This window comes from Pinus tabuliformis, chromosome 4_2 (assembly GCF_031772625.1).
Source record: "Pinus tabuliformis cultivar Carrire ecotype Pingquan chromosome 4_2, CPIR1, whole genome shotgun sequence".
In the NCBI taxonomy this organism is placed as follows: domain Eukaryota; kingdom Viridiplantae; phylum Streptophyta; class Pinopsida; order Pinales; family Pinaceae; genus Pinus; species Pinus tabuliformis.
The window spans coordinates 1,112,225,300-1,112,246,885 of NC_142304.1; the positions used below are offsets into that span (position 1 = coordinate 1,112,225,300).

The following is a 21,586-nucleotide window of genomic DNA, read 5'->3' on the forward strand; positions in this document are numbered from 1 at the left end:
CCAATAAAATTGTATAACGTCACATTCCAATGTTTATGCTTTATATATGTTTTACAACTTACATATGTTTTACAACTTGAAACGTTAGTTTTGGATTTATTCCATATATTTTTTTTATACATTGCTAGTAACTTAAACACAACTAGAAATATAATTCCATCCATCCAAGATGCTTGCAATTTTTATCTATTGCTAATAACTTAAGCATAAGTAAAAATATAATTCCATGCACCCAAGATGCTTGCAATCAAAACTTAATTCCAACTTTTATAACTTGCTTTTATATTTGCTAACAAACTAACTTGCTTTTGGTGAAAAAAATCGCGCGCGCGCTGCTGTTCTGAAGCCGACTGTAGGTTTGCCGCCGCCAAGCTCTTGGACGCTGCCATGAGCGGTCCCGGGGGTGGGGAGTCCGCTCCCACCCCTCCATTATCCTCTGCAGATGCCTTCAGAAGACTGTTATCGCAGAAAGGGAAGAAGCATCAGCACGTTGAAGTGCCGAAATTCATTAAAAAGCTCGACGAAATACCAGAGATAGCACTCCCAGAGGAGCAATCGATTAAAATCGCTCTTGCGTTGTCTGACAGAGGCCTGGTAGGGCAGTTTATGGGCCGATGGCCGTCCACTAAGACCACGGACGATTGGATACAACGAAACTGGAGACCGCAGCTGGAAAATAATGTGATTTGTTATGCTGTAGGGCGAGGCTATTTCATCTTTGAATTTACCACCAAGGAAGATCGCGACCTGGTTTTCAGAAACGGGCCGTACTTTATGGGAAATCAGGGACTGTATCTCAATAAATGGAGTCCTGATTTTGATCCATCCGTTGATGTCCCCAAGGAGGCGCCGGTCTGGGTTCGTTTACCCAATCTCCCTCTTCACTGTTGGAGCTATCAATCTCTGCAGAAGATTGGTAATGGGCTGGGTCGATTCATTGACAAAGCTGATCACAAGGGCCAATATACTTGTGCTAGAATCTGCGTAGAAGTCGATCTGGAAGCCGGGCTTCCAGAAGCGATTAAACTCAAAGTTGGAGAATGGCAGCACTACCAGAAATTGGACTACGAGCAGCTGCCTTTCAAATGTCGAACCTGTCATGAGCATGGACACTTCCAGAGAAACTGCCCAAAAGCCCCAACAGGGAACACAGTTGAAGAAGAAGGATGGAAAGAAATCAGAAAGGGAAAGGCTATTCCAAAGCCTCCCGGACAGAAAACTACCGCCCCATCGGGAAAGCCTCACACCAATCCAAAAGCCGCTGCTGCTTCTAAAGACGGATCTCCCTCTGGAGAAAAGATGGATGATAAGGAGAACCAAGAAGAAACCGGAAATATGGAGAAAAAAGGAAAAACAAATGAAGCAGAATCAACAGTCCCCTCACCCGAGGAATGTCAGAGAGGAAATGAAGGCAATGAAGAACACATTAGTCTAGCCTCAGACTCTGAAGGCGATTCAGAAGAGAGAGATTCTGAATCTGACAATTCGTTAGCCACTCCAATCAAGACGACTAGAGGGCGGAAATCAAAGAAGAAACAGAGAGAGGAAGAAACTTACAAAGATGTCCTCCAGGGATCCCAAAAAACTCTCAAATCAATGATGAATACCAGATCTGGGCGCAAAAGCAACAAGGCTCCAATGGGAGCCTCCTCTCCCCACAAAAGTAAATAATGAAATACGTCTCCTGGAACTGCAGAGGTTTAGGCAGCAGGTCGAAAGAGGAAGCCCTGAAAGATTTAGTGAGAATATACTCGCCTGAAATCCTCCTCATCCAGGAGACAAAGTTGGAGGATCTTTCTCTCCTCCATTCTAGTAAAGTTTTTTGGAACAAAGGTCATGGAAAAGCGGTTAGTGCAAGAGGTGCCTCTGGTGGAATAGCCACCTTCTGGAACAGCACTATATATGACTTTATTCAAGAAAAAAGCAGCGCTCACTGGCTCTTCACTCAGCTACTCCACAAGGATTCTGGTCAGCAAGTAAGTATGTTTAATGTGTATGCTCCTGTTTTGCCAAGTGAGAAAAAAATCTGCTGGAACTCGCTTCATTCATTTCTTTTAGAGCAAAACCCCGAGAATATCATAATTGCAGGTGACCTTAATGTCACCCTTGATATTAATGAGAAAAAGGGAGGTTCCATTGTCAGGGATCCTGCCAGAGAATGGGTTGAAGACATAATGCTGGGCTGGGACCTGGAGGATATTAAACCTTCTTCAGGAAAATTCACTTGGTCCAACAAAAGAACAGCCCCCAACCATATTGCTGCCCGTCTAGACAGATTTCTTGTCCACTCTTCTTTCCTAACCAGCGGTCTTATGGCATCCTCTAAAATTCTCCCAAATCTCACCTCTGATCATAAGCCCATTCTTCTCGAGCTTTCCCTTGATTGCAATCTTGGCCCCATCCCTTTTCGGTTCAGCCCTCTGTGGATCCAGCAAGAAGGCTTTCAAGATGTGGTCTCCGACTCTTGGAATAGGCCCGTCCATGGTTCTCCTTTCTTTGTGTGGGAAGAGAAAATCAGGGTTCTAAAAAGAAATCTTAAAGACTGGGCTAAAAGACTGCAAACCCCAACATCCAAAAGAAAAGAAAATATAAATAGGCTTGCTGCTCATCAACTAGAAATGGAGCATAACCCTGTTTCTCCAAGTATGCTACTAAAAGAAGTCGAGCTCCAAAAAGAGGTTCATAGATCTAGCAGGGAGGAGGAAGAATTTTGGCGGCAGAAGTCTAGGATTCTCTGGCTGAAATCCGGCGATAAGAACACCAGCTTCTTTCATAAGCAAGCGGAAGCCCGAAAGAACTTCAAATCAGTCTCAGAGATTCAACACCAAAATACAGTGATTAAGGATTTCGAAGGCATCAAGAGAGCTGCATACTCCTTCTTCCAAGATCTGTATTCGGCTCCTGAAGAACCAGCTATTGATCCCCACTCTTATCCGATCAATTTAATACCCAATTGTGTCAAGGACTCGGACAATGATATGCTGACAGCTCCGATTAGTATGGAAGAGCTTGAGGAGGCACTGAACAACATGGAGCCTGATAAAGCCCCAGGGCCAGATGGGTTCTCTGTCAGGTTCTTTTTGACTTGCTGGTCAATAATAAAAAAAGATCTACTGAGGATGGTCAGAAAATCCCAGAATTGTGTAAAGATAGGTGGTGGCATCAACTCAGCCTTCCTAGCTCTGATCCCAAAAGAGAAAGGCGCCTCTGACTTTAGTAGATTTAGGCCAATATCTTTGTGCAATTCCAGCTATAAGTTGGTCTCCAAAATAATAGCCAACAGGCTGAAAAACATCTTGCCAGACATCATCCCTGAAAATCAAGGCGGTTTCATAAAAGGCAGAAAGATTTTGGATAACATTGTGCTGGTCCAAGAAGCAGTCCACTCTAGTTGCCAAAGAAAGGAGAAAGGCATGGTGATTAAGCTCGACTTGGCTAACGCATTTGACAGGGTGAGACATGAATTTCTGTTTGCCGTGATGAAGAAGCTAGGCTTTTCAACAAACTTCATCAACTGGGTGAAAGCCTGTATTGCCTCGCCTTGGATTGCGCCTTTGGTTAATGGCCGTTCTACTGATTTCTTCCAAGCTTCTAGGGGCCTGAGACAGGGATGCCCGTTGTCTCCGCTCCTATATGTTGTCCAAGCCTCGGTGTTAAGTTTCCAACTAGATCATAATCAGCAAATTCAAACACTGCCTGGCCTCAGAACTACTCACAAGGTGAAAGACATTAATCATGCCCAATTTGCTGACGACACTCTGCTGCTTGGAGGAGCCAGCTTGATCTCTGCCAGACATTTCAAGAGGGAACTGGACATTTACAGGCTGATCTCGGGCAGCAAAATCAATTATAGAAAATGCTCTATCTATGGCTGGAATTGCTCGACTAAAGAACTGTCTGACATAGCAAGACTTTTAGAAATGGAAGGAATCCGAAATTGGGAGTCATTTAAATATCTCGGGATCCCAATCTTCAAAACAAAGCCTAAAGTTGCTCACTGGCTGCCTCTGCTTGACAAAATAAAGAATAGAATCCAAGCCTGGGGTGCCTCATGGCTGAACAATGCAGGGAAAGTCATCCTCATGAAATCGGTCCTAATAAGCATGCCTCTATTCCAAAACTCAATCCTCCTTGCCCCAAAAACCTTTCTTAGTAAGTTAGATAGCCTGTTGAGAAGATTTCTGTGGGAAGGTGGGAACAACAATGATAGAAGAATCCATTTAGTGAGCTGGGAAATCCTCAAGAGTCCCTTTCAGGAAGGAGGCCTCCAGCTGCGCAATTTGGCGGCTCAAAACCTTGCTTTGGGATCCAAGATCCTTTGGAATTTAGTCTCTGGAAATACTAGCTGGAGTAAAAGAGTCATTTGGAAGAAATACTTCAATGGGCAGTGTTTGAGATGCCTGGATAAACCTCCAAGAACTCTAAAAGGTTCACCAATATTTAATCTTTGCAATGCTGCTAGGGAGCAATTCAGCCAACACCTATATTGGATCCCTGGTAATGGAAGGAAAATCAATATCTGGGATGATCCGATCTTGGGTGACCAGCCAATGAAGCATGTGAATGGTCTTGCAAACATCAAAGATTGGCTTCAGTCTCGCAATCTGCACACATTGTGGGACATTTCGAACTGGAAAGAAGCTCCTGATAGAACCTGGGATGGGTGGAATCTGGGGGAGGTCCCCATAATGCTGCAGGGGGAAGCCTCTTTACTTCTAGATATGCTCCAAGGAAAATCTCCTTCAAAGGCCACTGCCAAAGACAAAAGAGGCTGGGGGTTCATCTCTGGCCAATATACTGTTTCTGAAGGTTATAAAAGAATTACGGCTGTTCCTCATGTTCCTCCAAATCCGGCCCAATGGAAATTTATATGGGACTTTCCAGCTCTCCCAAAAATAGACTTCTTCTGTTGGACCGTGGCACACCAAAGCATCCTCACCAGAGATAACTTGAGAAGAAGAGGAATGGAAGGACCTTCCAGATGTCCCCTTTGTAGGTCTGATGAAGAAACTACCAATCACCTGTTGCTGCTATGCCCCTTTGCTCAAGAAGTCTGGAGGGGAGTGCTGCTGTTAGAGCCCTTCCTTGCTCTTCCAGACAACATCCCTGCCCTGTTCAGAACTTGGGCCAGCTTATCTCCCTTCTGCCTTAAAAATAAAAGTCTCCTTAAAACCAGCTGGATGTGGATCCCTAAGTTTATTTGCTGGAAATTATGGTTGGAAAGAAACAACAGAATTTTTCGAGAAGAAAGTTGCACTACAATAAGAGTTATCTCTAAAATAAAAGCATTGTTGGGCGAGGCACTGGAAGCCAACACTTCATCAAGGAACGAAACGAGACTGCTCATAGAAGAAGAGAATTGGTTCAAAGAATTAGTTCCAAAGTTGAAGGAAAGGCCCCCTCAATCTGTTCCCGTTCATTCCAGTTGGGAGATTAGGCTGGAAGAACAAGAGTTTATCAAGTGGAGATCGGCCTTGGAAGATCACTGTTTATTCTTCGATGGGGCTTCTAAAGGAAACCCTGGGGTTGCTGGCAGCGGGGGAGTTCTATTGAGCCCTGGAGGCTTTCCGGAACTGAGATTCCATTGGGGTCTAGGAACTGAAACTAACAATAGAGCGGAGGCTCTGGCATTGTGGCAAGGGCTGACACAGGCGATCAAAAGAAATATCCTTTCTCTCTCAGTCTTCGGGGACTCAAGACTCATCATCCAGGCCATGCTTCGTCCTAAGAACTCTCACCAGGTTCAGTTAGCCTCCATCATCAGGAAAATCAGACTTCTGCTGCCCAAATTTAACAAAATATCCTTCTTTCATATCTTAAGGAACCTCAACTCCCAAGCTGATACTGAGGCCAACCTTGGTGTCCTCTGTTCCCGAAGATCCCTGGTAATTAACTCAACAGAATCTTCTTGCTCCATTCCTTAAATCTCCAGCTCGATCCTCCTTTCCTATCTGAAATAAGGGCTCCCTGTTCAATCAATTTTGTAATCCGACAATCCAAGACTGATTCCAGATTCTAGGCTCAGCCCAAAACCAAAGAACCCTTTCAGTCATCTCGGTTGATTCTCTCCGTTTCATCCCTCAATAGGCTTTCCTAGGAAATTGATATTTGATGTTTAGAGACAACAATCTTGGATTCCCTTCAGGTTTTGCTGTTCTAGCTTCCAGGTTTCAACTATACCAAGCTCCAAGGGCAGGAATTCATGATAAGTTTGTTACTTTGGAATCTATGTTTCTAGCAGACTCTTATGCTCTGTTTCCAGCAGAATCCTGCTCTGTCTTGGACGTTGTGTGTCTGTTTGGTTGAATGCACGGTACAGGTGAGCTTCTGGAAGAACTAAAAGAGTCTTTTCTGGTTCCCCATCCACTTGTCGGAAGAAAGCCAAGAATGGCAGCAAAATTCGGATCCTTCCTCTGCCTGTCAACTCTCAAGCTTGTTGAGTCTGTTAGCAACGCATTCCTTTCCAGAACTTAGATTAACTCCAGAAAGAGGATCTTGTGACTGTTTGTTCCATCTCCATCGGCTCCACCGTCCGGTCTTCTGCAAAGGGAATTTTGATTCAAGTATTAGAGCAAGCTGATCTAAACATCGAGACTCATAAAGCATCGGATTAAATAGTCAGAGACAGCAAGTTGTTTGCCCAAGGAAATTGCATTACAATTCTTCAAAAATGTCCTGAGGAATACATGTGATTGATGATTAGAGAGGGAAATCGACATTTCATTTGCCAGATTGAAGAAACTCAGTTCCGAACTGTCTCACTGGCAGCCGAGTTAGAGGTCAGCATCTCAAATTTCTGCAATCTCCCAGGGGCAACAGGTAACAACCATTGATTGTGTGGAAAATCGCTCCTTTATTGATGTCCAGAACTTTCAGGCAGAGACTCGGCGTTTTTTCCCTAAAAGATGTTTAAGAAACAAAGCAGGTCCATGGATTCACCAGGTAACAAGAATTCTGAGGGTCAAGAATTTTGAGGATCCTTTTCAATGTAACTAGCACGCGGTAGCTGTTTTGCCGCCATTCAATAAAAAACATAACCGTTAAAGTAAAAAAAAAAACTAACTAACTTGCTTTTATATTTGCTAACAAACTAATAATATGTGCTTTGGTCGTTGGCTGACATTAGATAATGTTGGATTAACAAATATATATAAAAAATATTAGATAATGTTGGATTAACAAATATATATATAAAATATTAGATAATGTTGGATTAACAAATATATATATATATAAAATATTAGATAATGTTGGATTAACAAATATAAAATCTAAATAAAATTTAAGTTTGTTTCAAAATAAAAATATATAAGTTGGATATCAAGTAAATTTATATTGAATTTGAATTAAAAATAGAAAATATTATAAATTTTACCACATAATAATAATAATATTAGATTTTAATTTATATATATGTAGATTCATTTCAAATCTTGATTAATTTCTTAAAGTGTAATTTTTTTATCATTTAATATGAAGGAAATAATATATGGCATGAAACTAAATGATAAAAAAATTCACTTTAAGAAATTTGATCTCTACTTATATATTGGGGTTTAAGATGGATCTACAATCAACATAATAAATAAATAAAAACGTGTTCACCATCAAATTAAAATGAGCCACCTATAAAACTATAATCATGTGTAAGTAGACCATTAACAACGTGCATCTATTTCCCATCAAGATTTGAATTGATGGTGAATGGTTTATTGTTAAGACACTCCTCATGGTAAAATCCCCTCTTCACAGATATACATGTGCAAATCCTCCCATGGGTTATCATACCAAAAAGAAAAACCATATACATCAATCATTAAACACATAATCACAATAATGTTATATGAAACATGCTATCATTTCCAACAAACTCTAGTAGTCATAGCCCTAATCTCATATATGTAATAACTTCATAATCAATGTAAATTCCATTAGTAAATGAGATGGAAATAAATAAAAAATCAATCATCATCTCATATAAATTCATTCATCATAATATACCATAATAAAAATTTAAATTAAATAATATATAATAAAAAATAATCATAAATTAAGGTAATATTAAGATTTATTGGATTCAAAAGTAAATCAAAATTTTAATAAGTAACATGCATTAGACCTAGAATGAATCTCATATATGTAATACCTTTATAATCAATGTAAATACATCAAAAACATCTAACAATTATGGATGAAAATCTATTAGAAAATGAGATGCACACACATGAACAATCAGTAGAACATTTTATTAAATTTTATAAATTTCAAATTTTATAATTCTTAAAAAAAATATTGAAAAACAAATAAAAAAATAAAATTATCATTATAATCATGTATTTTATGATAGAGATTTTAATATTTTAATTTAATTATGAATAATGGTTAGGGATAGATGTTTTAATATTTTAATTTAATTATCAATAATTGTTAAGTGGATGGTAGGTATTTAATTTCCATGGAATATTCTTATTAGTATATACAAATAAAAAATTAAGATATATTTCCAAATTAATTATGTCTCTCTTTTTCCATTTTAATTAAATTCATTAATTTAAAAAATATCATGAAATGAGTTATGGTTTTTGGGCACTAGTATCGATTGATAACCTATGGTATTGGTGCATGATATTGTAAGAAAACCTATTTAGAGATTAAAAACTCCACATAGAGTGGGGTGAATTTTCATGATTAAGAATATATATATATATATATATTTCTGTTTAACTTATATATTATTATTTTTATCATTAATAATAATAATTTTAAATTTTATGATTATTTTAATTTTAGAATTTTTTAGTGTGTTATTATATTTTTTTTTGTCTTATAACTCTAGAAGGATTCCTTCCTCCCTTTTATTTTGTTTCCTTTTTCAAGAACGTTTGACCTACTTTTTAATAAATTTATAATAATTGATTCATTTTTTTTGTCGACTTCACGAACAAGGATTTTAACCTTAAATCTCATTTTTTAGATACTACTTCATAACAATTACAAATTAAATTTCCCCTAGGGGTTTCATTTTTTTTTATCACCACATTTGTTTCATTGATAACCATGCAAATCAACATAAATGAAAACCAAGAGGTGATGGACCACTTCTGTAAGACTCCAATCCTAGGGTCCTCTACGGAACTAAAATTCTCAATTTCGAAATGCAATAAAACGAGAAATAATTTGTTTCTAACTAAACATTTAGTCAATGATAACTTAACATTAAAATCTATTTCCTACAATTAAATAGTGAGCATTTCATTTCAATCACTTACATGAGTAATCTATAAGTAGAAGAATACCCATCCTGATAGCTTGGTTGAGATGCCCCTGAGCTCCTGATCCTGATGGGATGCTCCTCTTGACTATCGACTCGATTTACCTCCCAGCCAACTAGGAAGTATTTCCTAGCCTAGGAAACCTCCACAGGTTCCCTAGCCCTCCAAGCCCAAGTCCAACCAAATGTAGTGTGTCCAAGATAAACAATACTCTCCTTCTCTCTTTTCTTTCTCCCCCATCTTACTCTCAAAACAAATCCTCCAAAACCACAACCAAACCAATACCAAAATCAAGCCAAGGATCCCCCCTCCTTCCCTCATCCTTCCCCTTTTATGCTCCCCCTTCTCCTCTCCACCTCAACCACCTCTCATTAATCTCATAACTACTCCCTCATCCTTGCATGTGACTTCTTTTTTTCCAAGTAAACATGAGATGACATTTGAGGATGTGATATGCATATAAAATTGGGTAATTAATTGGAGAGGACCATGTCTTCTCCCAAGTAAATATTTTGGGGATGAGAGATGAATATATAAATTGGTAATTAATTGGAGAGGACCATGTCTTCTCCCAAGTAAATATGAGAGGACATTTTGGGGATGTGATATGAATATAAAATTGGGTAATTAATTGGAGAGAACCATGTGTTTTCTCAAGTAAATATGAGAGGACATTTTGGGGATGTGATATGAATATAAAATTGGTTAATTAATTGGAGAGGACCATGTCTTCTCCTAAGTAAATATGAGAGGGCATTTTGGGGATGAGGTATGAATACATATAATTTGGTAATTAATTGGAGAGGACTATGTCTTCTCAAAATTTTAAAAATTTGGGGAGATAAATTGGGAATAATAACTAAATTTATATTAGTACTAAATTTACAGTTTCACCAATGTAGGTATGTACCAATATTTCTTGATAATTATAAGTCAATATTTTAAGGTAATTTAAACACTTAGTGAAATTTGCATGATAAAATTAAGTAGGGCATTACATACACTCCTCCTTTAGAAAAATTCATCCCAAAGTGAGAGTGTAAAAGATACAAGGAGTTCGAAGCAGTTTGGCAATAAGGCATAACAAAATGAGAGAGAGTTATAGTAGTAAAATTTAATAAGTCAGACAATGACATCACGTCTCATCAAGATTTTCCAACTGATCTATATCCTGCTATCCTTCCTTACCTACTTCCATTCCCACCCTATCCATCCTGCGCTGATATATATGGTGGCATCAGCTATACCAATCTAACCACTGATAAAACCAATATGGCGGAAGCATCGACTATATTGACCTAACTTCCCCAGCAGGCAACTAGCAATCTTCATCACACGTCTAGGGGAGTGTGTCCAATACTTCCCTCCCACAATTCCAGGTTTGAAGGTTACACGGCGAGAAATACTACCACCCCTCCTCACAACTAGGGTCAACTCCCTAATATGGACCACAGTACAACACTGGTTGGATACTTGTCATCGAATAATCTAGTCAGGTAGCCTTGTCACCTATCATTCATATTTTACCCATGTCATAAGAGTGCATACCTAGTAGATACAAAATGTAATAGAACAATGTACATTATACCTTTCCTCATGAGATGTCTCAACCTTCCCCCAATGGAAGAGTAGATCTTGGCTATCATACAGTTCTTTCCAATCTACGAGTTAGCTCTTATTCATGCATTTATATAACAACAATATGTATATATATATATATATATATATAAGTGATCTTAAACATCATGTTATTAAGTCTAGTACCCACATGTTAATCTTGCAGTTCATACTGGAAATAAATCATAATTTCACTAAGTCATTCATTAAATAAATCATATCCACTTGAGCCATACATGAAACAACAATAATTCTGATAAGTCATGCACTAGATAATTCATCACCAAGTAAGTCATACATTAGGTCATACATCAAACATTTCCATCATCAATATCAAATCCATCTAATGATTCATATAAGTAGTTTCACGTGTCCAACTAAATGCATCAATATTACATAACATTCATAAATAAATAACATGGAACTGCAAATAGAACCTTAGCATAGGTAGTTGTCTAAGTAAAAAATGGGCATCACAGACGCTCAAAAAGTGAGGCGTAATTGCGACATATGCAAATTCCACTTAACGAATTACTCTTTCAGTCCTTCCATCTATTTATAGACGATATGCAGTGCTAAGGTTTAAATAAGTCCCCAACACTAACTGCAAACTTGTCCAAAATGTATATGTAATGCGAGAGTCCCTATCAAAATGATCTTTGTGGGTAACCCATGTAGCTAGATAACTTCATCTATAAATACTCAAGCCAAAATGGGAGCAGTCTCTTAGACAAGGTAGTTAGCCACCTAGAGATACGAAATACATGGCCAAAATAGAATATGTTAAGGTTGTTTCTCCAAGAAGGGAGCAACTCACCCTTCAAGAGTAATCCATACAAAAAAAACATTTTGAAAATAATGGTCATAACCATATTACAAGTGGAGTGACTTCAAAGAATATGCCAAGGTAATTAGAGTCTTGTAGACAAACAATGTAACTCCTCCAAATGGAAAGAGTATAAATATGTTAGGGAATTATCTTCCGGCTTCAACCAAATTGGCAATAAATAGTAATCCCATAGAAACATGTGCCATTATTGTCCATAAAGTTGTTATAACCTCCTCAAAGAAGTGGGGTGTCTTCATTCAATGTGCCAAAGTGGTCAAGTGCACATGTACCAACACCTCTCCTCCAAGGGATTTGATAAATATTTCACCTAAAAGCTTGCGTAATGAGGCCAGGACACTCTCCACTATAGTAATATAGAAGCTTCCCAAACAAAGAGAAATTATATGGTACAATATGAAAATAACATACCAAGTGACCAAGACCATGGGTGTCAATGTAAAAGACCGCCCAAGCAAGGTCTGAAAGCCTCCAAATGCATGAGAAGATGCCAAATAAGGGGAGTGATTTCCTCTATCAAGAAAATAACTACTCACAACATGCCACATCATAGCCAAACTATAAATATCCATTGGCATTCTTCTAACAAACCACAACCACTTTTCCATGTCATCAAGACATCCACCAAAAGGAACATCAACTATGCAACAAAGGGTGGGTGTACTACTTCAAGGTTCATCAATTAAATCATGAAACAATAATCTCAGTGAAACCCTATGAACACATGCAAACATGCTCAACAACTAATTCACTATGTCAAGGAGAAATAATTAACCAACAATATTTAAGGAAACTCTTAGTTGATGGATATCTCTCATCATAAATGTGCTAGATGCAAGCCTCCAAACAAGAAATGATGATTTCAACCAAGGACATAATGTGCATTATCTAACATGGGATATCAATAATAAAGCATAGTAACAGACCCCCATGGTTATGTGATTTCCAGGACAACGACACTAGGTAAGTGCACATAAGAACAACTTTCCTTAAGACACCTAAGCACTCGCCAGAGGTGATCAACAATGTCGTGAGGGAAGTGTCAAGGAGAATGTAAGTACAAACCATGACTTCCTTCAATAAAAGCATTAAGCTCTATCAAATAATCCTACAATTGCAAGCTTAGTAATAAGAAGATGTTAGTTGATAGTCACTTATATAAGTGCATTTGGTAACAAGATATGCAAATATATATATATATATATACAACATGCTTGGTTAGGGTTAACAAACACCATCTAGCACTCAACCTTGATTTAAAAAGGAATAACTCTTTATTCAATATTGTGAAAAAAAAATTATATGGATTAGACTAATAAGCAACTAATGTAATAACATGATGCCAAAAGGCTAGGGCGATGAATGCCATTCAAAAGATTTATATCTTTTTATATATAAATCCTTCATCAAGTGTGACTTGTCATTAATATCAAAATGCATGAATTTAATACAAAAACAAATTATAAATTCTATAAGGCTTTTCAATATAATTACTAATCCGCATCCTATTTCATAATTCATAAAACTTCAAAATGCCATCCAAAAAAAGATATGGCTTAAAATCCTCATAAATTCATTTATCAAATATTCATGATAAGATTATACCTTTTAATATATATATATATATATATATATATATATAATTAATGGTCTTTCTCCACTTAATGAATTCTATATGAAATAAATGTATTGAAAATACAAGATGGAAACAGATGTATTGAATATACAAAATGGGAAGTTGTTTAGTTTTAGATAATTAATTATTCTCCCACATCAATGAAACCTATCGAATAAGTCAAATGTAATTTAAATAAAATGAACGTTCATAAAAATATTACTTCACATTTTGCATTTTCAAACCACATTGATTATTTCTTTCTGGAAATGTGTATACAACTGCATTTTTCGTATATGTTGTGATTGTTTCTTCACAATAGAAAGGCCCCACCTTCCGTGAGGTAGAGAGATATCAAATTTATTATATCTAACAAGTTAATATTCTCAAAATGGGGCTTTGGCTTTTGCCTTTGCTAGCTCAATTGATAGTTGCCAATGTTGTTAGTCGTTTGGTTACTTTGATAGTTTGACAATATTTGGTCATTTATAAAAGTTCTTATTTCTGTTTTCTTGTCAACATATTTTTAGTTTTTAGTTAAAGCATGGTGAATCTCCAGGTTGGGTATTTGTTACACTACACCAGCTGCGGAAGATGCAGAGAAAAACAAGATAGGCATGTAATCTATACAATAGCTACTATGAAAGATACCAAAAAAAAGAACTAAGCCTGAATATGAACCAACAAAACAAGAAAATGTCTGACAGAATTGACTGTGCAAAAAAAAAATTAGTAAACATAATAATGAGCTATAAATATAGGGACCAAAAATTATGATCTAAACATTCCAGTACAAAACATTTCTCCTATTAAGTTTTTAGAACCAATATAACTGTGAAGAAAACTAGCAAGTTTACTTTGGAAAACTGACACAAATATGCAATGTATTACCTAATGAGTTCAAGCTTACCATCCAAGCCTAGAGATTGAATCAAAATTGACTTTACGCATGACAATATAAGCTCTATTAATGTATGTTTTATTATTATTATTATTATACTGATTTTTTTATTTTTAATTAACAAGTTCTTATAAACTAAATGCAGAAGTCATCCATATTTGTAATGTAACTCCTGCCTCATCTGTTTCAGTTTCTGAGTCTCCATTTGGGATGCGTCTCGACTCTCAATTCAAACTATCATGGAGAAATGAACCTATGTCTATATTGGAGTCTGTAGAGTTTGGTTTCCTATTTGAATTGTGCCTTCGAAGATCTGATTTCCCCATACTTGTATGTAGATAGTATTGTGAGGGGTGACAAGTAGCATGGACACTTATACCACAAAGAAAGCAATCTCGTAATAGTTTTAAAAATAAAAACAAAACAAAAGTCTATGAGCTGTGTCTCTAGAGTAAGTTACAGTACATTCTCATATCTAATTATTGGCTCTTCATAGTTTTTTTTTTCACTACAACCCCATAGTACCACCTTATTTAAAATGTCATGGATATTATGTGAGTTCTTAGGCCAAAGAGAACAAGAAGAATGAATCAGGACGTGAAATTTCATATACAACAAAAATGACCGAGATTGTTGAAAAGTTGCCAGACATAATGGGTGGGCTATACATGGAAGAATCTGATGAGCAATGCAGAACTACAACTTGCAAAATCCCACAAACAATGAGTCTATGATGACGACTTCTAGACCAGTAAATGTTGATCCACCTTCAAAGTTATGTTCAATTGCAAAGCGAAGTTCATCCGAAACAGGAACCAGAGAAGTGAGAGTAGTTGATTTTGCAAATAGAAGTTAGACTGCGAATGATGTGAAGGTTGATGAAGCACTTTCCATGAAACAAGGGCCAATACTTAGTAATTTGACTGGCAAAGAAAAGAGGAAATGGAAATTGCGTTTTAAAGTGAATTTTGACTCTGTTTCCAACCACAAAATACTGCAATTTACACTGACTTAGGGCTTCAGCCTTCTACTTCTCCATCACTTGGAAGTGGCCCCAATAAAAGTCAGATGGATTTGACTGAAGCAGAGAGCCTACCTGATTTGAGTCCTTTATCTATAATTCAGATTATGACATCATATCAAATACCTGGTGATTCTATTCTTTCACCTCTTCTAAAAAGTGTTTTGGAATTGTCGGCGCAAAAGAATGAACCATATAAAAATGACAATACAATCAAGACATAGAAAACACAGCTAAAGGAAGAGCCTATACTAAATAGCTGTTCTTCTGAGTTTAGGAATGACAATCAAGTGCAAAAGCCAAGGAAATATACACACAGTGAAATTTCTCAAGGTGATACAGCCAAGAAGTGAAGAATGATGCTGAGAAAATAGTAGAATGGCTAAAGATTCAGATTCTATTTTGTCAAATATTTCATCAAAACCTCTGTTTAAAGGGTCATTTGAAGATAATAGACAAACAATAAGTGCTTCTAATATAGGAAAAAATATTACAAAGGGAACAAGTTTAAGAACAGAGGAATCCAACAGTTTAGTAAATGATGGTGATGCTTTTTATTGAAAGTTGGATAGAAGGAAGCAGATATTTATGGAAATACAAGGAAATTCCCTAAGAATAAAAGGGTCTTATGCTACACTGTGAGAAGGAATTTACAAAAAGGAAGGGCAAGACCAAGTTAAAGGAGCAGTATCGGAGATTGGTGACAAATATTTTGTCTCTGATGCAAAAAGACAAATGAGTCCAATCAAGTGACAAAAGAAAGTTTATCAAATATCTCCAATGCTCATAACGAAAAGAATGTTTTGAATGATGGAGCAAAGGGAACTACGGGAGAGGACCTTGGGCAAGTAGTCATTCATAAAGAGGCTGGTACAAATAAGGCTTATGGAAAGGACTGTGTCTCCCAAAATCTAAAAAGTAACATTAATATATCTAAAAAAAACTACAAAGGGACAAAACAAAGAGTGTTTAAGAGCATCGTGCAAGGACAAAAGAAAAGAAATGTATGATAAGGATTCTTTGTTGTCTCAAACTTCTGCTCAAGGTAATAAAGAGCACAAAGTATCATTGAAAGTAACTGCTAAGAACTTCTATGGAGATGGTGCACAAGTTGCCAAGAATGAACAAGTTGATGTTAAGGGAGAAGTCAATGCTGCTCACTATAAGGATATTGTGAAACAAGCAAAGTTTGAAGGCTTTGATAGAGAACCTTCAAAGGGGAAGGATTGAGTCAAAGACAACATGGCTTATCTTTTAATTGTCGCAATTTTGAGAGAGATATGAGCAGGCCCAAATTGGAGTCTTCCAACCCAGCCTCTTCTATATCCAGTTATCCACCATCAATGGTAGATATGGCAGCTTCCATGGTAGAGAATTTATCTGCTGGAAAGGTGCCAAGACAAAATGTTTCACTTGACCCATTAATGCACCAGGAGAGAATTTCACATTCTAAGTCCAGCCCACATTCTCATCTGGATGAAGTTGGAAAAAAAATATTGAAATAAAGAAAAGAATAATTTCAAGACTACCATGCAAGTACACCACCTTCTAGAGAAACTACAAACAACATATTTGGTAGAAAGAACAGGAGCAATGCAGACTTGAAGAATTGAAAAATAATCAGGTAGATGAGGGCATGACGAAGAAACCCAAGGAAGAAAATATGTTTGATTATGTCTGCAAACGTATGGATAGATTATAATCTTGGTGTATACGGATTGAGGAATATATGCACAGATCCATGAGTAACATGGAAAGGAGGATTAAACTTGTTGAGTCATATCAAATGCTGCCGAACCAATCTTTGATGACAAAATGGAGGGTGCGACTATTCATTCTGGTTCATGTTTGTCATCAAATTCATTTTTGAATTCTTCAGTTTCTTGCCCAGAAACGTTAAGTGACAATGATTTGAAGCACACAGTTTATGTAAATACACCAAGTCCATTGTGTGCTGAGGTTTTGTCTTCAATTTCTATGCCAAGGGCATCTCCAATGTCATTCACTGAGTCTTCTCTATGTGATGCTTCAAGCTCTTCTATGATCTTGCCATCAGATGCCTCTTGTCTGGGTACTTCTGTAAATTTGGAGTCAGAGAATATGAATTCATTATCTTGTCATGAGGAACCATCAAAAGTTGGCTTTCACATGACCCTTGCTGAGAATTGATACAGAGCAAGAACTAAAGGTTCTGGACCTAGACTTATGAGATAAGATGAGCAGTGGATTACGGATAGGCATAATGGATTTAATGAATCATCTGATTGGGGCATTGGATGCCCCCTTTGCTGGAGCAGTTGTCTTTGGAGTTCATTTTGATGGGCATTTAGTTGTGGAAGCTTTACTTGTGGCAGTGATTGTTTTCTTACTGTTTCAAAGAGTTACCAGCTTCAAAACGCCCTTTTATATTGAGTTAATAGCAGAGAAAGAAAGAACATCAAGAACAGAATGAGAGAGAAGACCAAGAAATAGAAACTGAAATGTGAATCTGTTTTATTCGATGATTAATTTCCTCTACATGACATTCGATATATTCATGTCATTACCGTTACATAACTAAAAACTATTCGTTACAAAGAAAACTGTTTAACTACGTTTGAAGTTCGTTGTCAAACTAACAAACTCCACCTTGACAACAACTTTCCCATTCATCATCTTTCCTGCAAGCCAAGAGAAGCTAAACACCACCGCAACTTCTCTACTGTAACTGGCTTTGTGAATATGTCTGCACAATTTTCTCGTGTGTGGACCTTTTTAAGAGCTACTTTTCCACTATCGATCACATGTCTCAGAAAATGATATCTCACATCAATGTGCTTGGTTCTGCTGTAATAGGCAGGGTTTGTGGCCAAGTGAATAGCACTTTGACTGTCACAAAGTACACTCACTTTCTCCTGCGTTCTTCCAATTTCATCGAGCAAACCCTTTAACCAGATTGCTTCTTTATTGGCATCTGAAGCAGCTATATATTCGGCTTCGGTAGTGGACAATGCAACCGTGTCTTGAAGCTTTGACATCCAACTAATTGCTCCACCTGCAAGAGTAAAGACGTAACCTGTAGTAGATCTTCTTTTGTCCAAATCACCTGCATAGTCAGCATCTACATATCCGCAGACTGATCCTTCACTACCATTAAAGACGATGCAATGATCTCTTGTGCCTCTTAGATATCGAAGCACCCATTTCACTGCTTGCCAATGTTCTTTACCTGGATTTGCCATGAATCTGCTGACAACTCCAACTGCATGTGAAATGTCAGGTCTTGTAGATACCATCGCATACATTAAGTTGCCTACCGCATTTGCATATGGTACATGAGACATATACTGCTTTTCTTCATCAGCTCTAGGACTCAAAACCGAAGAAAGCTTAAAATGGGAAGCTAGGGGAACATTAACAGGTTTCACATTATTCATAGAGAACTTTTCAAGTACCTTCTCCACGTACTTCTGCTGTGATAACCAAAGCTTACCATTTTTCCTGTCTCTGTGTATCTCCATGCCCAAGATATGTTTTGCTGCTCCAAGATCCTTCATATCAAACGCCCTAGAGAGTTGAGCCTTTAACCTGTTGATCTCTTCCATGCTTTTGCTTGCAATAAGCATATCGTCAACATACAAAGCTAAGATAATGAATATGCCATTGAAACTTTTGAAGTACACACAATGATCATACTCACTTCTTATAAAGTTCTGGCTCACCATGAAGGAATCAAACTTCTTGTACCATTGTCTGGGAGACTGCCTCAGACCATACAATGATTTCCTGAGCTTGCAAACTAATCTTCTGCTGCGACCTCGTACAAAACCTTCTGGTTGTTCCATATATATCTCTTCGTTCAAAGCACCATGTAGAAAAGCTGTTTTAACATCTAACTGTTCTAACTCAAGATTAAGCAACGCAGTTAGTGCCAACACAGTACGTATAGAAACAAGTTTTACAACTGGAGAAAAAATCTCATGAAAGTCTATACCTTCAACCTGAGAATACCCTTTTGCTACCAGTCTCGCCTTATATCTCTCGATACTACCATCAACTTTCCGTTTTAGCTTGAAGACCCATTTACATCCAACAACACTTCTCCCTTCAGGAAGCTCTACAAGATCCCAGGTATTCTGCACCGTCCACAGGAGCCGTCTTCAGGGTTCAACGTTTGGGCGATCTTCCCGTCCGCTGTCGTCCTCAGGGTTCAACGTATACCCGGATTGCACAAGCAGCCATCAACGTTTAGCAAGACTCTGCCGTCCTCAGGGATCCAACGCAGGGATTCTGCCGCTCAGGGATCCAACCTCTGCCGTCCTCAGGGATTCTGCCGCTCAGGAATCCAACGCAATCATGCCGTTACGTTGTTCACACTGCAGGAGAATTACAGCCAAATCACGCCGTCCGTCCACAGGTTGATCACAGGTTCGCACTGCAGAAATTTTGTCCAGGCTCTGATACCACTTATTGAGTTAATAGCAGAGAAAGAAAGAACATCAAGAACAGAATGAGAGAGAAGACCAAGAAATAGAAACTGAAATGTGAATCTGTTTTATTCGATGATTAATTTCCTCTACATGACATTCGATATATTCATGTCATTACCGTTACATAACTAAAAACTATTCGTTACAAAGAAAACTGTTTAACTACGTTTGAAGTTCGTTGTCAAACTAACATCTTACAAGAAAGGAAATTTATCAGTTGTGTGATGAATGGGTCCATGAGCCACTGCATCTAGCCATTACAAAGGAGATGGAGATCGAGCCTCCAATTTTGGAAAGTGATGCAGGACCACGTACGATAGTTAGTGGTAAAGAAGTTATTAATCTAGCCTCAAAAACTATCTTGGGCTAATAGGAGAAGGGAAGATAACGGAGGCATGCAATGCAGCTTTGAAAACATCAAAGAGGAGGAACATGAATTGGCTACCGTGCCAGTGCCTGAAGTTGCCATGGAGGAAAATCAAGCTACAATGTATGGTAGGGGAACATTTGGAGATTGGATAGATATACTCAACCTATTGTGTTGGCTTCCAAAGGGTTATGCTGGTGTCGAAAGCTTGGCAATGTATGTACACCATATTCTCATGATTGAAAGGTCCAAAACGGTTGAAGTTGGTTGCAAAATACAGCTCAAGCTTTGTTGCAGCTTTACTAAATATTCTTTTACACCTCCAAGGACCACATGTTTTCTTTGAAAGTGGATTGGATCAGTGTCAAGATGGTGATTATGTCAATATGGCATTTGTCATTTTAGCATGTGTTGAAATATTATCAAAATTAGCATCAAGGCATGCAGTCTTTCCGATGAATGCTAGTCATGTGGCACAATCGTTGGCATTTCCAGCGGTACTTTTCAACATTTTTGTCAGTTCAAATCCACCCAGTATGTAACACCATGCAGGATGTCTTTGCCACATCAACAAATAGATTGTACGAAAGCAACCATGGTTGTGGAATGCGGTTTTGCTGCGGAGAGTAAAATGTCAGTAGAGTTGTTTGCTACTTGTTGCAGGTTACTTTGTGCTATGGACGAGGACGCACAAACAAAAAAAAAGCCAAAACAGGCAGCCAACAAAACAAGGCCCTCAGAAAAACATTAACAAGACACAGGCTGCCCTGATAGCCACAATATCAAGCCCTATAGCAGGTGGAGAAGCAGAGCCGAGGAACCATAGGACCGCAACTTTAGACGCATTAGGGAAGCCATAAATGATGATAGCCAAGGACAGGGCGCCGGTGAAATCCTGATCAGACAACCCCATAGCAGAGCACACGTAGCAGCATAACTCAGCGAAACAACACACGAATCCAATGCTCCGCAGAAAGGCCTCCATGAACCCTCATCCATAGTAACACATGCACTAAAGAAAACCGCGACGGATCGAAAGCAGGGAATGCACGAAACAGGGGCCGAGGTGGCTAGGGTTTAGCCGTCTGGCCCTGCTCCCTCAACTCCCCATAAATGAAATCTCGTTTTTTAACCTCATTAATTTTTTCATATTTGAAGTGCGAGGTCTTGTTTTCCTAGCAAAAACTTCTGGCGGAGATGTAGCATTTCTCAATATTGACTATGGTGGGAAAGCAAATGGAGACAATTTGACCTGGGTGACTGATGCTAATTATATAGACGTTGGGCAGACAGTAGATGCAGGGAACGCAACCTTTCCATCTCACTTGCAGAGTCTACGGTTATTCCCAAAGCCTCTGAACAAATCCTGTTATAAGCTGTGTGTGACCCCCCAACCTGTGTTATGTTGGGCTCTTGGTAATTCCAGTGATCTTAAAATTTCGACAAGTTTCACCTTTTCCCCTATTGAGAGACAGTG

General features: G+C 38.0%; 1 protein-coding gene across 1 annotated transcript; it reads left to right on the top strand.

Annotated features, from left to right (window-relative positions):
- Window positions 1-387: 387 nt before the first annotated feature.
- On the top strand, window positions 388-16,503 carry LOC149173567 (uncharacterized). Its single transcript, XM_089426737.1, has 5 exons — window positions 388-1,032; window positions 1,120-1,487; window positions 1,697-3,073; window positions 3,452-5,741; window positions 16,225-16,503. Exons 1-5 carry the CDS (start codon window positions 388-390, stop codon window positions 16,501-16,503), a joined length of 4,959 nt encoding a protein of 1,652 aa, XP_089282863.1.
- Window positions 16,504-21,586: the final 5,083 nt, after the last annotated feature.

What these genes read in the sequence shown, in the direction of transcription:
- LOC149173567 (XM_089426737.1), top strand. Translation starts at nt 388, where the DNA reads ATGAGCGGTCCCGGGGGTGGGGAGTCCGCTCCCACCCCTCCATTATCC. An exon ending in GATTCTGAATCTGACAATTC is followed by an intron (nt 1,488 to 1,696) that starts GTTAGCCACTCC and finishes CTGGAACTGCAG; the next exon opens with AGGTTTAGGCAGCAGGTCGA. An exon ending in CCAGATGGGTTCTCTGTCAG is followed by an intron (nt 3,074 to 3,451) that starts GTTCTTTTTGAC and finishes CGCATTTGACAG; the next exon opens with GGTGAGACATGAATTTCTGT.